The sequence below is a fragment of the Pinus tabuliformis genome, chromosome 5_1, assembly GCF_031772625.1.
Source record: "Pinus tabuliformis cultivar Carrire ecotype Pingquan chromosome 5_1, CPIR1, whole genome shotgun sequence".
Taxonomy (NCBI): Eukaryota; Viridiplantae; Streptophyta; class Pinopsida; order Pinales; family Pinaceae; genus Pinus; species Pinus tabuliformis.
In genome coordinates, this window is record NC_142305.1 from 321,967,299 (window position 1) to 321,986,287 (window position 18,989).

General features: G+C 34.2%; 1 protein-coding gene across 1 annotated transcript; it reads right to left on the bottom strand.

Moving 5' to 3' along the window:
- Positions 1 to 8,105: 8,105 nt before the first annotated feature.
- On the bottom strand, positions 8,106 to 9,537 carry LOC149164648 (germin-like protein subfamily T member 1). The gene is made up of 4 exons (XM_089430942.1): positions 9,211 to 9,537; positions 8,960 to 9,096; positions 8,700 to 8,836; positions 8,106 to 8,576 (listed from the first exon to the last, which is right to left on the bottom strand). The coding sequence occupies exons 1-4, from the start codon at positions 9,420 to 9,422 to the stop codon at positions 8,403 to 8,405; spliced, it is 660 nt and encodes a 219-aa protein (XP_089287068.1). The 5' UTR covers positions 9,423 to 9,537; the 3' UTR covers positions 8,106 to 8,402.
- Positions 9,538 to 18,989: the final 9,452 nt, after the last annotated feature.

Sequence of the window (18,989 nt, forward strand, 5' to 3'; positions counted from 1 at the left end):
CCGTGCAACTACAAATGAGTCTTTAGGCATGTTTCCTCCTTCTCCTTCATCATCTCACCATGATTCCACAGTGTACCTATTCGTGCAATTCACTCATGACGAGATGATATCAATTCGAAAACTCCCTAGTCTAAGATGATGCGTTATTATCCATGAACTAAGCCTGTGACAAGTGACAGGCTAGGAGAGAGGGCCCAATAACTATGCATTTCATAGTTCTAGGTGACAGGGAGAGGAGCTTGATCACTGAGACTGTGCACAACACAACTTAGGCTTGACTGAGGAATTTTACAACTCAGTCCCCACTGGGGAAAGAAATTGCGGAGTGGCCATTGGGAGTCAGGAATGCGCAGTTTAGGATCATAGTGGATGATGTAGGATGAGGCTTGAAGGGGCATTTGGGATTTCTAATTATTGTTTAAAAAATGTATTAAAATAAGGGTGATGTGTGGCCTCATTGGATTTGTCAAAATTTTGTTAAGGGTTCTGACATACTGGACAAGATTCTGATGACACCCCAAATGCTAATTTACTTGCTTCAATGTAAGTTGCTTGTATTGCAACTTCATCTAGGTAGTAGGGTTGAACATAAATACAATATTACGAATATACTCAGGTAATCCCCCTATGTATTTCATTAGAGTTTATTGAGTATATAAAAGAATATCTAGCATTAACGCCTTCTTACTAAACTCATATGTATATTCTTGCACTGAATGACCTTTCCTAACTTTTAGTCCTTTCCGTTCTATTAAACATTTCTCCTTATATCCTAATGGATAGAATTGCTTTTTAAGTGCAGTAATTAAATCAAACCATGATGGAAAAATATTAGCGATATGCTGAGTACCTTTCTGTAACTTACTCCACCACCAAATCAATGTTGTGCCTTCTAAACGAAGCGATGCTAGCATGATTTTGACTTCATATGTTATGAAACCAGCTCACAAAAGGATAGAAAAGAGAGATCCACGCCTTAGAATTCAGCCTCTTCGAGGGGGAAACCTCCTTTACATTACATAAATGAACAATTCTTGGATGATACAAATGAAAAGACCTCCTTTCTATAAATAGGAGTCTAAGGGGTCATAACATAATTAGAGCCGACATAACAATAATAATGTAAGGGCACAATAATAACAATAGTGGGCTTCTATGGGGCACAATAGTAACAATATGGGCACTACATGGGTACATCAATATAATAAGTGGGCTGTACTAATAACAATAAGGGGTTACACTGGTAGCATAGGGGCCTAACATGCCCCTCTCCTTCAAAAAGCGTTGTCCTCAATGCTTGAGTAGTTCTTGATGCTTATGTATAAAATTCTTGTCCTCCCATGTGGAATCTTCAACGGGTAAGTTCTTCCACTTGATGAAATACTCTGAAATTGATCGATTTCGTAGCTGTCGGGTTCTTGTTTCTGTGACTGCCTCAGGTTCCAATATGATTTTTCCTTCCTCTTCAATTTCTGGCAATATTGTTTGAATTGGGATCTTTTGCAACTTTTGAATAAGTGGCCATACTTCTTCGTCCTTCTTCCATTCATCCCTTGCTTCGTTTATCCAATATAGATGGATAATAGAAATAACACAAAACAATGCTTCCACATCCTCATCCTTGAAGAGTCTTCCCATTCGGTAAGGTCGCCATTTTTTAAGTGCATGTAGTATTGCCAACATTTCCTTCTCATAAATAGCTTGCTTGAGATGTAGCAGTAAAAATACCCAATCACCTACATCAAAACATTTTTCACTACGATGTTGACCTACCTGTTGTTTCGTTTGATTTTGCACCGAAGTGGCATTATCCTTTAAAATTTGGAGAACTTGTTGTTGATGCTCGATGTGATATTTCACTGCTTGAACCTTTTTCTTCTTGATATGTCCTTCTATCTCTAGAGTTTTAGGAGTGGTAATTTCTTCCAATCCTTTACAAGATATGGTCGGATTCATTTCTTGATGCTCGATGTGATCTTTCACTTCTTGAACATTTTTCTTCTTGATATGTCCTTCTATCTTGATAGTTTGAGGAGTGGTAATTTCGACCAATGAATTACAAGATATGGTTGGATTCATTTCTTCTTTCTCAATGTGATCTTTCACTTCTTGCACCTTTTTCTTCTTGATATGTCCTTCTATCTTGAGAGTTTGAGGAGAGGTAATTCTTGCCAATGCTTTATAAGATATGGTCTGATTCATTTCTTCTTTCTTTGGGGTGGGGTCCTAGCATATATCTTCTTCTTTTGATGTTTCTTGATCCTTTTCTTCCTCCTCTTCATATTCTATGTAAAATAATTTCTTCTTAGCACACTTATGACCTTTAGTGCATTTGCTATCACAATTGTAACAAAGCTCTTTTTCTCTTTTTTCTTCTAATTGTTGTGGTGTAACCCTTATAGGTTGTAGAAGGCTAGGAGAAACAACACTTCCATCTTTATAGTTGTGAGGGGTATGCTTCCTAGTTTCCATAATTTTTCTTTCCACTATGTCACAAAGCCCTTTTACTCTTTCCAATTGTTGTGGTGTTACTCTAAAGACGGTGTTGCTCTTTGTATCCTCATAATCTGCTATCATTTCCTCTGTGAAAACTGACCACGTAACAAGTTGTTTACAAGAACAAAGCCCTTCATACCATAAAAATTGATCCGGTTCTAAATATGAATATGCAATACATACCTTTTGTAACAGTGGTACACCATGTAGATCAAAATATTGCTCCATCTGAAGTATCTAATTTACTGGATCCTTGCCATCAAACTTCCTCATCTTGCGTTTTCTTGATTTTAGGAGCTCGATCTTGAAACGACTATAACTCTGTACTTTCAGATCTTTAAGTTCTAAAATTGCAACCTATAGTAGACCTCTGTGTCCTCTTTCCAATGCCACCAGTCTGATCCAATTTGGATTCTCCAAGAAAGAGTTATGCACAATCTCCCAAGATGACCTGATTATAGACCTTTCCAGAAGAGCGAACTTGTAAGAAGTTCCACGTGTCACTGTTTTGACCTTTGGCTCTGAAAAATATATACAAGAAACTACAGTCCGTCCTCTTTTTGTACCTTCTTATGAAATTTCAATCCGATGCTCAGAGAGAAAGTTATGACAATTTTCCCCAGGTCACCTGTTTGGAATATAATTCACGAGTCTGCAAAAAGACCAACTTCCTTAGATCATATCTCCGTAAATATAGCACAAAAAACTCTGAAATTCAAACCCGAGCTTCAGCGAGATGTCTTCTCAAATGAGTTTTTTTTTTAGCTTCTGAAACGCCGCAGAAAAAATTTATAGCGAAAATGCCACGATGACCTATTTGGAGCAGTGAAACCCTAGAAACTTGGCTTTGATACCAAATGTTATGAAACCAACTCACAAAAGGATAGAAAAGAGAGATCCACGCCTTATAATTCAGCCTCTTTGAGGGGGAAACCTCCTTTACATTACATAAATGAACAATTCTTGGATGATACAAATGAAAAGACCTCCTTTCTATATATAGGAGTCTAAGGGGTCATAACATAATCAAAGCCGACATAACAATAATAATGTAAGGGAACAATAATAACAATAGTGGGCTTCTATGGGGCACAATAGTAACAATATGGGCACTACATGGGTACATCAATATAATAAGTGGGTTGTACTAAGAACAATAAGGGGTTACACTGGTAGTATAGGGGCCTAACATCATATTTAGTGATCCGTTGCATGCTACAGTAAACCTCCATTTGCCTGACCTAGTTGTCAAGATTCTCAGCATTAACTTTTCCATTGCACATGGGTAACTCAAACTTAACATTGAGCTTCAACAACGGTTTCGAAGTTTCAGATGGAGTCAAGAGAGAAGCCATAGGGTATTTTTGATCGCTTTCATCTTATTTTCTAGGTTGTGATGGTTGTCCCTCTTTGTCTTTAGGTTTTATGTCTTCATCTTTTGCTTTCTTAAACTCTCAATATATTTATTCAACCATGGCTCGCAAGGTCATGAAAGCATTCACAAAGCCTACATCAGATCCAAAAGGATCATCACCACTTCCTTCTTCATCCATCTCTTCTCCTTGAGTTGTCCTTCTTCTCAAGCCAACTTTTGGATCTTTTACAACAAGTTCTCCTTCACCAAGCTTTGTTTTTCTCCTGGTGATCATGCACACTTATCAATTAATATATGAAACCAAATGATCCCAGATCTAATCTTTTATTTAAATGTGATTTATTATCTTTTAAAAAATGTTAATGGATGACTTTTTAAAACACCATTTAAATTTCTTTAAAACTTGAAATTGAGAATAAGAACTTGAAAATGGAAATTACAGTAATTCAGAGAATATAACGTCAAGCACATTAACACAATGACACCAAAAGTTTTCTAATGGAGTTTGGCTATCTTCAAGCCTACATCTCCGGTCCTTGGTATTCAGTGGGGAGGCCTTTATATTAAATCTTAAAAACCATAAATACATAAAAGAAAACTTCTTCTGATACAATCATGAACAATCCTGCTGCAATTTGCTATGTCTCAGGAACCTGTAGCAACTCTTAGTTTTGAAAAAAGATTCCTGGGTCTCCCAAAAAGTGCCTTCAAAGTTTAAGTCTCGCTTCATGTACCTACACAAATACTTCTCTGCTGCATGAAAATACAGCTTCTCCTCCCCTTTGTGCACTAGTGAAAATGTTAAGAGGGATCAAATCATGACCTCTATGCCAATGGTTTGGATTCCCAACCATATCTCGTTATTTTAATACATTTTTTAAACAATAATAGGGGGTGGGGTCCCCCAGATCCGGCCCTCTCCCAACCATATACATTACATTTATTATGCCCATAGGCCTTCTTCGTATGCAATTATGAATTAATTATAAAGATGGATAAGGTTGGTTATGACGGATGTATAATAAGTATGTTGGAGGTCTCAACAGGGGCCACCAATAATGGCAGACTCTCGCCCTTTTTTTTCGTTTACTAACAACAATATATCTTTAAATAAATGCGTGGGAAACATTATAACAAGAACCATGTGTAACCTAATGGTAAGTCATTGGATTTGTAGCCAAGTGGTTGCAGGAACGGATAATGTCCAATCCGTTGGAACCTTTAACAAAATTTTGATGAATCCAATGAGGCCACGTGTCACCCTTTGATAGGGCCACGTGTCACCATGGGATTGGTCCTAATGCACCCACAACCACAACTTGCCAATTGTCAACGCGACATTGGTCCATATGCACCAATCATAACTTGCCACTTGTCACCTTCTCATTATGCTATGTGGTAGTCAAAACTTGACCTTTGAATTCCTGTTGAAATTTGACTACTTATTGACCATTGACTTTGACTTTTCAGAGTATACCTTGAAAACTTTGACTTTAACTAACTTCTTCATACGAAGTCAGTTTTCACCTGTTCAAGTTGTGTTGGAATAATTTATGTGAGATCTATGCGATGTAATTGTTTTCACTTGAATACAACAACTTTGAATTTTTTCCCTTTTCTCGATCCTTGATCAATTTCGGATCAAGGGGAGAATGGACAACAGAGAGGCTAGGAGGCTAAATATGCGTAGTTCTTGAGGGAAATGAGATCTAGCTAAGGGAAGGCCACAGGAGGACAAATCTGTGTAGTTCATGGGGACAATGAGCTCTGACTGAGGGAAGGTCACTAAAGGTAGCCTCTACGTAGTTTTGGATGCTAAGGGATGCTGGGCTTTCTGCAGATTGCACAGTTCTAGCAGGAAAGGAAAAAGGCTTGAGGGTTGTAGATGCGAAGTGTGCAGTTTAGGAAGGATGGATGAGGCTAGGTTGCTACGAGTTCTTTAGAATTTGGCCAAGTGTGGGATTCGTGGAACCGGTGTCAACAATGATAGAACTTGACTGTGACCACACACTTGAACACTTAGTGATACAATATAGATCATCCAGAACATATGAATATGTACTTCGCTTAATGCAACAACCTTTGTGGCATTTTATGACAAGTGTGGCTCCGATGATAGACTTTGAGAGGATGATGACGACACTTGTGTAATAGTGCATGAAACTTTTGAAATGAGTGCGAAACATGTCTATATGATGAGAACAACTCATTTTCCCAAAGATTTCCCCTTGAAGAAAACCAAGGCTTCCCTTTGCATGACAAGCGATAACTCCCATGCCCGAAGATGACACATGCTATATAACGATAAAAGCATGAGCGACTCTTAAGATCAAAGAAGGGATCTTGAAATCATTAGCTTACCAATGAGCTACTATGGAAGAACCGATCATGAGATTCGCAGTAGGCTCCAAAATTTGAGCGTAAGCCAAAATTTTGAAAGGTATTGCAGATGCTAGAGCACCAAGTTATAAATTTAATAAATTAAATAAGTTAAGAAAACTACTAATTTGATTATTTAAATATCCCAAAATTTATATAGTCAATTACAATAACCATTTTAAATCGTAGGCATCATATTCTATTAAATAAATAAACTGTAATCAAATTCAAAATTTATAACTCATACAGAGAAAAGACATGTACATGACAAAAAAACACATGTATGTAAGAGACACATGGTGCATCAACAAGTAGACAATAAATGAATATCAAGCAAATAATACAAGATAGGTTTGAGTATTGATGACAACACAACTTCCTCTCGTATTGTTAAAGCTATTTTCAAAATCCTCAAGGAAATTATGTGGGTGATGAAAATGTTTATGTTTATATTGGGGGATGGAGATATTTATGTTTTATCTTAGGCTTTTGTGATCCATAATGTAGTAAGCAGGCCTTTCAGATTAATCACATCAATATTATTTGGTTAACGTTTCGAACTAGCTATATGTTTATGTTTATAATTTCACAAACAAAATGAGATTTCATATTCTTTGAGTAATGTGAAGCTACAAAAGATTCATTTTGATTTCAAATTTAACAAATATATTTTGAAAAAATAAATATCTAATTTCAAATATAGTTATTTTTAAAATATATCCATGTTAAAAAAGTAATTTTAATATAGAAATCAAGATTTCACCTCAAATTTGTGGGCTTCCAAAAAGTCCAAAAAATGACACTAAAAACAACCCCATTTTTAGTATTAAAATGTCTTAACTTTTAACTACTTTTATATATAAAATTAATATAAAAATATTTTAATTGAAATTAATATTAAAAATATTTATTCTATAATAAATATTATATTATTAATTTTAAATTTAACATTAAAAAATAATGAATATTATATTATTAATTTTAAATTTAACATTAATGAATATCCCTTATAACAATATTACCAAGTACATTTATAAAATCAAATCAAAAATAAATTAAGTAATAATAATATTTAAATCATATTTATATTTATGTTAGTTATATATAATATGTAAGGGATAAAAATATTTATGAATAAATATAATTTTTTATTTTTTTCCAAAATGTAATTGTTAAAGATATTTATATTTTATAGTTCACTAATATTAAGTTATATATATATATATATATATATATTTTGAGCAGGCTTAATGGTTAAGAGTATGTGCTTCTTTCACATGTTTAAAATTTAATGGTTAAGAATATGTGCTTCCTCTACATGTTCAAAACTAAAAGGGTAGAGTATATGTGCCTTCCAAATTTTATAATCAAATCACTAGAGACATACTCTACTTAATTCCATAAATGTTTTGTTGAAAAAACACATAATCCCTTGATTGGAAAAAAAATATTTAAAATATAAAATAAATAAAAGGAAACAAAATACAATAATGGTTTTGTTAAGTCGAGATTTGATAAAATTAAATATTTAAAATATAAAAGAAATAAAAGGAAAAAAAATACAATAATGGTATTGTTAAGTCGAGATTTTATTTCACATCATAAATTTATTAATAAATTAATATTTTACATTATTAAATATTTTTAGCTATTAAGAATATGTGGGAAGTTAATTATTAATAGCATATATTCTTATTTAAAAGTACTATATTAATTAATTTATTTAACTGGTTAAAAGAAAACGATTCAAATGATTTATTTTAACATTTTAAATTATTTTAATTTCTTCATCTAAAACCATAAAAAAGAGATACCGTATTTTGATAGCAAACGGAAACGATATATACAGGTTGAGTACACAGTGACACGTAAACGTCAAAGCGATTATGATAGTAGAAACATATAAAATGGAATACACACGTACACTGATGTCTTCAGAGAAAAAACTCAGTGAATGTAAAGCGTTTTTTTCTCCTGAAAAAGATTATGGGAGATCTAGTGGTTCAGTATTCGGGGTTCAACCAAACCAAGAACGAAATTCATAATCTTGAAGCACTTATTTTTACAACATCATTATTATCATTTCAAATTCATTCTGCCTACTTGATCGCCAACGTGGTGGCTTGGTTTATTCCAGTAAATTATAAGGTGACTAAAAGGCTGTCGTAATATCTCTGCCGGGGACACAACCACTGCTTACAGTTTTCTTCAGACCAGGAGCGTATCGGGGCACTGTTGAATTCAGCCCATTTACTGTCTTCTGGTCCACGTTCAACGATGTTGCCAGCGCTCTCAGGGGAATATGAAATAGAGCTTCGCTGCTCGTCTGAAATCATATAAAACAATATAACACCGCATAACGTTATATAGTCAACAACCATTCGAAATATTGCGGCACTAGGTTTCAGATTATAATGAAGATATATTTGGTGCAGGGAGGAAGGCATACCAAAGTTCCGGGATTTTCACTGTTAAGTGCCGACAAATACTCAGCTTCCACCTTTCCAACGTTGAGTTCAAAATGGAGCACACCCCTAGGAAATACGGTAACGTCCCCCGGGTAAAGAATATCAATGTGTGACGCACCTAAATTAATTATTAATTTACAACAAATCAATTTGAATGATCAGATCATATATACACATAATAATAATAAGTGAATACACACCAGGATAATAAGAGAATGAGATGGGTTGGCAGTTGGATTACCAGTGGTGTCAACAAAGCCAACTTGAAGGGGTCCACCAGACAAGAGGGAGAGAACTTCTGAAGCTCTGGGATGTGTGTGAGGAAGGTTGCTTCCACACGGAACCATTTTAAACCTCACTACAGATAGCCCTTGTGTTCTGCAAAATCAATTTAACACCGTTAATTAATTTAATGTACAGACCATACAAACAAAATATTTCTACAAGCAAATAATATGTGAATATGAATGACATGAATATATTGAACATTACTGGACTGCAGGAAAGTTTTGAGGATTGGTTGCAGCTCGAATCCCGCCAGTATCGTTACTAACATCTCCATTCTTGAAAATGTTACGCAGAGTGAAGGTACTCAATCCCGTCACAAAATCTATGACGGGGTCTGGATCTGCAGAGTAAGCAGACCTAAGAAAAGTAGCAAAGACTAACACAACTGAAATAAGTAGGACTGGACTCGCCTTCATCTTCACTTGCAAGATATAAACGAAACGATGTATTAGACTAGTTGCTTGTGTAGATTCATACCACTGTAATGAGTATTTATAGTCTTGAAATTGTCCTCATCAATATCTCTATGGCACCATCGTTTATAATATCTCTAGATGCCAATGCCAGCAATTACTTTTATTAAAACACTAAACCCTGGTCGATCACTCTACTTGCTATACCTGACGTAATGTGTACAAATTATCCTCGTCAATATCTGTATTACACCATTGTTTATAGCATGTGTAGATGCCAATGCCAGCAACTACTTTTGTTTTAAAACACGAAACCCTTGTCGATTATCCATTCAAAACCAACTACACCTATTGGAACTTTCGCATCTGCTCAGACGACTCCAGTATTTAAGACATAGTCAATGAGAGTGGGTAGACATATATCTGATAAAATTGAAACCTGCATATCCCATACAATCTTCGACCCATACTTGACTTTGGAAGGATATGGCAGACTTCGAGACCAAACTTTTAAAATTTTCTTGGGACGCATGCATTTAGTTAGATTCGCTTTTGGGAAGGATATGCCAAACAATGATGCTGGTGATGAATTTGTTTGTATGAACGTGCCTTTTACTCCTCGATAATGCCAATCTATATATAACCGGATAAGGTATGACGCGGGTGACGTTTTTATCAAAAAGTTGTAATTTTCAGAAATTAATTACTTGGTAAGTAATGAAACTAATGGAAGTGATAGGAATTTTTATCACGGTGGGATTTATAATTGTTGAAGTAAATTGTAATTTTAAAATAATGGAGGTGATAGGAATTTTTATTACGGTGGGATTTATAATTGTCGAATTATGTAAAGTTTTAATTAAGTTGATAGGTGTTTTTTTATGATAGTAGATTTGTCGGTTTAGAAAGAATATACTAATTTGATGGTGGTTATTGACTTACAATTTATCAACGGTGGTTTTAAAGTCACGGTTTAAACAAAAATCATATTATGAGGTTTTTCTTCATGAAATTCGATTCGGTGGTTATTGACTCAAAGTTTATCGATGGTGCTTATTAAATCACAGTTCAAACAAATACCCAAAAGCACATGCTCTTAGCCTTAAGGTGTCAGGGCATTTAGACAACCTAGGGATGAAGCCGGTATTTCTTCCCCTTAACTGCTTGAATTCCCCACTTTCTATAGTTGGGAGCAATCAATTGTGATGGCCTTACTGGTGTTTTGAAATTATAGCTTCCGACTCATCCATCTCTTAACTCTTTTGCTTTACACTATCGGAACCCAATATGTCATGTAACATTACCATAGTGCTATATAAGAGCTTTAACTCATCGGAACTTCGTTTGCAAAGACATTACGAAAACACCAAGTTTAAATGTCCTTGGCCCTTCTGCGCTTAGCTCCTCCCTGCATTTCTCATCATAGGAACACTACCTGTTACCTGTCGCTTAGCCTTAAGGTGCCAAGGTGTTTTGTTCTTGCCAGGGGCTATTTCTCCTTTGTTAAGTGCTTTACGCCCTAGGTCCTTTAAACGCTTCTCGACCACATGCCAGCCTAATATCGGAGCCCTCTTATCGGAGGTTTCCAATCATCATCCGTTATAAAGTGCCGACATCTTCAACCTCCAATATGACATCATCATATTCAACGTGGCACCTAGTGAGTGGTGCTGTGTGTCACCCAAACGTTTCTCAAACATGTGTGAGCCCAATATCAGAGCCCCCTTATTAGAAGTTTCCAATCGCCAACTATTATAAAGTGTCGACATCTTCAACCTCTGATATTCCGACCTCCGATATGATGTCATCATATTCCACGTGGAACCTTGTGAGTGGTGCTGCGTGTCACCCATATTTGACCCTTTAGGCCCCTGAAAATGTCAAAACTGCCTGCCATGTTTCTTGTCATACCGCCATGTCATGCTGACGTCAGATACAATTGTATCATTATTGGAACCAATCATATGCTACCATGTGTCTTTATAGGAGCCAATCATATGCTTCCATTTGTAGCTTATGAGAACCAATCATATGCTACCACGTGTACCATTGTAGCTTTATCAGAACCAATCATATGCTGCCATGTGTACCATTGTAGGTTTATTAGAACCAATCATATGATGCCATGTGGTTTTATCAGAGCCAATCATATGTTGCCATTTGTAGCTTATCAAAACCAATCATATACTGCCACGTGTCCTGCTAGAGGAGAGGGAAAATGACCTGTCAACCTTTGGTTTTGCGATGAAATCCTTTGTTAATCTTTATCGATGCTCCGTGACGGTTTTTAACGCTATCGACACTCTATGGATATCACAACTTTTAAAGGTTTTCACCTTAAGAAGTTCCAATTCGCCAACCTTTCGATGTGCTGAAGCTCTGATATTGCAATGCGCTGATGTACCTAATACTCCGATGTTGTGATCACCGATATGCTGGACCTTCGATATCCTAACCTCTGATATGCTGATATTGCGATATTCAACCTCTGATATGCCAACCTCCGATATGACGTCATCATATTCCACGTGGTACCTTGTGAGTGGTGCCACGTGTCACCCATATTTGTCCCCTTAGGTCCCTCAAAACACCAAAACTTCCTGCCACATGTCGTGCCGTACCGTCACGTCATGCTGACGTCAAATTCCACTGTAGCTTTATCGAAACCAATCATATGATTCCATGTGTCTTTATTAGAGCCATTGATATGTTGCCATGTGTAGCTTATCAGAACCAATCATATGCTACCACTTTTCCTGCTAGAGGAGAGAGAAAAGGGTCCACCAACCTTTTGTTTTGTGATGAAATCCTTTGTTAATATTTATCGGTGCTCCCCGATGATTTTTAACACTATTAGCACTTTATGCATATCGCAAATTTTCAAAGGTTGTCACCTTAAGAAGTTCTGATTCTTTGATTCACCGACCTTCTAATGTGCCGATGCTTCGATATTGCTTTATGCCTTGGGTCCTTTAAACGGTTTTCGACCATGTGCTAGCTCAATATCGAAGCCCTCTTATCAGAAGTTTCCAATCGCCAACTATTATAAAGTACTGACATCTTCAACCTCCGATATGATGTCATCACTCCACATGACACCTCATGAGTGGTGACATGTGTCACCCATAATTGTCCCCTTGAGTCCCTCAAAATGCCCAAACTGCTTGCCACGTGTCCTGTTGTGCCACCACGTCATTCTGACATCAAATGTCATTGTACCTTTTTCTGGAACCAATCTTATGCTGCCACGTGTCTTATTGGATCCAAGCATATGCTACCATATGTAGTTTTTCAAAACCAATCACACGCTGCCACATGTCCCACTAGAGGAGAGAGGAAAAGGGCCTATCAACCTTTGGTTTTCCAATGAAATTGTTTGTTAATATTTATCAGCGCTCCTTGACAATTTTTAATGCTATCAAAACTTTATGCATATCAGAGAGGCAAGGTGTATCGACATATCGGGAGATTGACATATTGTAATATCGACAAGGTACCATATTAGAGTATCAACGAATGATGTTATCGGGGTCTTTTAAATGTGTCTCAAAATGAAAACCCCGATATGCATTACCTTCGATGTGTGGGAGTGGAGACAATGGCGTGGAATGTGGATCCTTTACTCCGACAGTTGATTATATTATGTTTTATGCCCTAGCCACTTTATAATATACATTTATTGAAAAGAGACACATTAATAAGATGGATCATAATTCGGGTTTTGGAGTTTTCTAAAAGGATTCTTCTAATGTCAAAGTCTCAATGCCCAAAAGCTTTGATATATATTTAATCAATATGCCACATTGTTTAAAGATTAAGGCTTAAAACCTATGCACACATCTTGGTCTTGGGGGATATTTTATTCATTAATCTAATTAATGGACCAACTATGTGCATTTATTCTCACTTTATTCTCGCTTGCACGAAGATCTTTGTCATTATCTCTATCATTAGTAGCACCAAGCTCTATCATATGTCATTACTCTCATTTATTTCTCCCTTTTCTTAGTTGGTGGATGGACGTGTGCTCTATTTAGCCTCTTGATGTAGGTCAAATACATCTAACCATAGGGTCTGTAATAATAAACTACACACACCATAATATAAAAAATATACTGAAATTTACCCAATAACAAAATGCACATAATCTCTCAAAATAATTAATTAAAGAAAATATTTACAAGAGAAATCACGGCCTATTCATGGCCTCTCACTCACTCACACACTTCTACATCCTACATGCCTCATAGGCTCTCCTCAATTTATACAAATGGATTAGAACCCAAGTAGGTTCTAGATCCCTCAACAAACTCCCCAAATATCTCTTTTAATCCATAAAATCTTTCATCTAATCCCTTATCCCTAGATAAGAGCTAACTAATCCATAATCCTCTCAAACCTTCCACAATACTTTCAAATCTTCTCCTATTTACAATTATTATCATTCTCTCTTAATACTATTAAAAAAATACATTAATTAATTAAATCCTACTTTACAAACTATCTCCTCTAGTAAATGATTAACCTAGGTTAGATGTACCTACATCAGACTCCCCAGGTAAAAGAAAATCATTGTCTCTCGACCATTAATCTTCAATAGATGATAAAGCTCCGCCTCGATCCCAAACTTTCTGTCACTGATCAATTAATTTGTCATATTGTTGATGTTCTGTGGTTTTCTTCTTTCATCTTCTAGGCTTCCAAATTTTATGCTGTAGTTGTCCTCCCCTTTTTCTCATGTATATTTGTGCATTCAGATGTATCTTATTGTTATCCTTTCTTTTTCTTTGTTCAATGGGCATCTTCTGAGATTCTTTCAACATCGGCTTCTTCATCTCTTAAATTTTGATATCTAACTTGTCTTTTGGTTGCACATTATTGTTTGTTTGCCGAACTTTTTTGTCGATCTCTACGCTTCTGTTGTGCCATATTTGTCAATTTGAAGGCATGTTGTATTCCATCATAATTTCCTTTGCGTCACGCTTTAGCATTAGATTGTCCAACCATTCTTATAAGAACTTTAGTTTTGCTGTAATATCTCTCATGTTGACATTTGTCCCATCATTTTCCAATTCATCAACAACTTGCTTCATGTCTGTATCAATTTGTTGTTCAACAACATATCCTGCATGCACACACCAATGGTTAGATTTAAAACAAGAGGTTTGACAGATGAATCTGTCTTCAGGTCTTCATGCTGGTCTTCTGAACAATCTATAGCATCGTCTGTGGGAATCGAACCCATGTTTATTTCATCATCGTTGTCACCAAGCAATGATCCTTGCTTTGGTTCACAATTATATATGTTTTTTAGGAGTTTCTCGGCTTCCAAAATTTTTAGTTCATGTGTTTGTCTTCTTTCCATCAATTGTTGGATTAGCCATTTAATTGTTCTCTTTATTACCCATCCGTGTCTCTATCTTTGTAATAACTCTAGCAACACGTCAGGTCGTATCTTTAATTCAACAATCTCTTTCTCTTCATCAACAATGCCAATTTCCATGGCATTATCGTGGTCTTTTTCTGGAATCTGCATATTCTATCACGAACTTCACCTTGTTCACTGTAACCTGCGATTGAATCAATTTACCAAGTTAACTCCTCTGAACTTGGTCAAAAGTTCACTTCACTTGAACCTTCTTTCTGAGCAGTCCTTTTCTCCTTTTTATTGCAAACAACAATTGCAATAACTCTTCAATTTGTCTTTACAATGACCAGACTTTTTGGCTGTCAGGCTCTGCTGATCATGCACCCATTACAATCAATAACACTTTTGACTTGACTCTAAATTTACTTTTGACTCCATACTTTTACATCAATTCTGCATTAGTGGACCTTGGGTGTCGGGTACGATAAAAAATGCACCGTTTTACATTCAATACTTTTGACTCTCAAAACCTGCTAACCATATCGCCTTGTAAAATCAGATGCCAAGTATCAATGTTGTCATGCTACATATATATATCTATATTTTTTTTTTTGCATGTTTCTACTGTAAGAAGAATATCTGCATTTCCTGGACGTAAATAACATTGGGGTGTGGAGTTTCTGAAACATCATATATAGAGAGGCAACTTTCTATGATTAAAAATCTCATGATTGATTTCCCCTTACCTTTCAATGTTAGCAACAATCTAAATTGTGAATTGTTCTTCTTTCATTTGCCTGCAAATATGGTAATCCTACAAGCGAGAGATTGTTGGACGATTGATTTCCCCTTCCCTTTCAATGTTAAAAACATTTCACTCTCTTTCACCTTTCTAAACACCTCCTTTCCTCCTCATCATGGAGCCTACCTTGATAGCTAATGCCATCACTTTGTTGCTAGTTGGCTCTACAACAATCCAACCATCGATCCAAATAATTGAACTCGACCTTCTTCCTTCGACAAAGACATCATCCCAATGCTATTGCATTTCCCTCTCTGAGAGTACCTCTCAACATAGAAATTTGCTTCCATATGCTTAAACAAATATAGATGTAAGTTACAATTGAATTCATGGATTTCCCCAAATGTTGATCAAGACATTTTTCTCGATCAACACCACTGAATAAAACAAATATGTGTTGGCAATATTTTCCAATATTTTATTTAGGAAGATTCAGTCTAATGTATCATTAGCAATAAGATCTTCCATTTTGTAGTCCTATCGACGTGTCTTTGCGCCCTTTCGGTGCAAATGCTAGTTGTACGATGTTGTGCATATGTAATGAATATTGTGTTATATATTTTAGTATTAGATATTTTCTTATAGTGAATATTGTAATGAGTATTGTATTAATAATATTTTAATCTTAAAATTAAGAGTATTTGAGTTATTCATTTGATTTAATGATGATTTTAAAATTAGATTATTATTTCAAGAGAGAAATTTTTGAGTGAAATCACATTCATAAATATATGGTGGATGAGTTTCTAACCACCCACTATGGTTCATCATTAAAGCTAAGATGGAGAGTCTTATCCAAGCAAGTATTTAATAATGTAGAAATGCAAAGAAATTACAAAGGCTAAATTTCTAATAATAAAAAAATGTAATTAATAATATTTCCATTAAATTTTTCAATAATGTAGAGATGCAAAGAAAAATATAATTACAATACCTCCATTGAATTTTTCAATAATGTAGAGGTGCAAAGAAATTACAACTACTAAATTTATAACCGTAAAAATTGTAGTTAATAATATTTCCATTAAAATTTTCAAGGTAAAAAATATCATGAAAAGATTAATGGAAAATTATTAATTACATTTTTTACTCTTAGAAATTTAGCCATTGTAAATTTTTTACATCTCTCCATTATCTAACTACTTGTGAGACTCTCCATCTTAGTTCTAATGGGTAGTTCCAAACAGGTGGACCATATATTTTTTTTTACCAAAAAAACTTTTTGAAACAATATGAATCACAAAATTTTAAATTTATGGATTATTATTTTTTGTTATAAATCTCATTTTATTTTTATAAATTATATATATATATATATATATATATATTTTTGTTTTTTTTTAATAAAAATAAACATTATGATATGTTAATTTTTTTTAGTGTGTTTATGATGTGTGATACTTGTATATAATTTAAAAAAAAATATGACCACTACTAAAGATTCTTTGGATCCCATTTTTTAAATGAGAATCATCTTTTTTTTTTTTTTTTTGCTACATCTACCCCAAGGAGTAACATGAACTGGACCATGAGCTATCCCTTGGGGCTTAAATGAGAATCATCTTATAAAACAAAACATAGTCATTTCCAAACTAATTAATATATTAACGTTATGTGTGTGTAATATATATATATATATATATATATATATATATATATATATATATATATATATATATATATATATATATATAATATTATTAATTTAAATTAGATTTTAATATATTTAATTAATTATTTATAAAATATAAATTTTTAACTAAAATTAAAATACATTAAATCTATTAATACATTAACCTATAAAAATAATATAATATAAAAATTAAAAATTAGTAAAATCTCTAAATTAGCAAGACCTAACCCTAGGAGAGACCCTGTGACCTCTTGATAAATGAGGTACTTAGCAACAAGAACTAGACCAACTAAACTACTCCTTAAGGCTTAAATATAAATCATCTTATAAAACAAAACATAACACTTTCCAAACTAATATATATATATATATATATATATATATATATATATATATATATATATATAAATTTTAAATTAGATTTTAATATATTTTAATAATTAGTTTATAAAATATAATTTTTTAACTAAAATTAAAATACATTAAATTTATTAATACACTAACCTATAGAAATAAATATAATATAAAAAATTATAAAAAATTAATAAAATACAGTGCTCAACCTAGTTCCCCATTGTAATTTTATGTTCTATTAGTTGTAAAAATCCATTTGAAGATATAAGTTCTCATATACATCCATTTGAAGATATAAGTTCTCATATACATAGATGTTAGAGACTATTTTTTTTTTTATCAAAATTATGATGTATTTTTAATTCATGTATCTTTTTAGGTGTGAATTTAAGAATGTTATTGTATGATCCATTTAATAATTGATTTATTTATTTTTAATAATATTAATATGTTTAATGATTTTAAAATTAAAAAATAAAAAAGTAAGATTTTGGTAATTTTTTTCCATTTTATGCAGTAAAAATTTAATTGTTATCTGCAATTTCCTAACCACTTTTTTTATGGCCAGTCTTAAGAGAGGGAGTGGTGATCAACCACTCTTTCTGTGGTCAGTTCTAGGGGAGGGAGTGGTGCTCTTTCATACAATCAGATTGTAATAGGTTACAACCACTCTAGGTAGCCCTCCACTTGAAGCTCCAATGTCTTAGGACAACACACCAACTCGAATATTCAACATAGTTTTGCACCTCACACTTTGTACAAAAAATGTTCACTAAGGAGCTACCCAAAAGAAACATTTTCACTTGGAGAAAGCACTCTGCTATTGGATCTAGCAAAAATGGACACCTAAGGGAAATATTAAACTTCAATTAGGAGCTAAAGGATTTTTTACCATAATATATGCCAACATTGTAGATGGAACTTGGGTCTTTGAAACCAACCAGTACAACTTTAACTCAGTCGAGTTATACCTTCAATTCTGGATTAGAATGCACTAACTACCACAAGAGTTTTGGGTCAAGGAGACCTTAGTTTGCACTGGAAAAGCCACTTTTTAAATGCTTGGAAATCCATCAAAGAAGCCTAGTATATCTCCTTTGCTCACATTCGTGTTTACGTGAATATCTCAGAACCACTCCCAAAATCTATTGATATTTACTATTAGGATGAGCTATGGAAGAAAACATATATTATGAGTACATTCCCTTTCATTGAAGAAAATGGCATGAATATGACCATATATATAGAAATTTTCCTCTTGTTATAGCTAACACCAACCCCTATCATATTCCTCTTCCTAATTTTGATGGATTTTCACAGACAAAGGGAAAGTGCAAGGGTCCAAACACCTTCCCTTTAATCTATTAGCCCTTTCAAGAAGCAAATAATTACCACCTATCACTTCGATCCTCT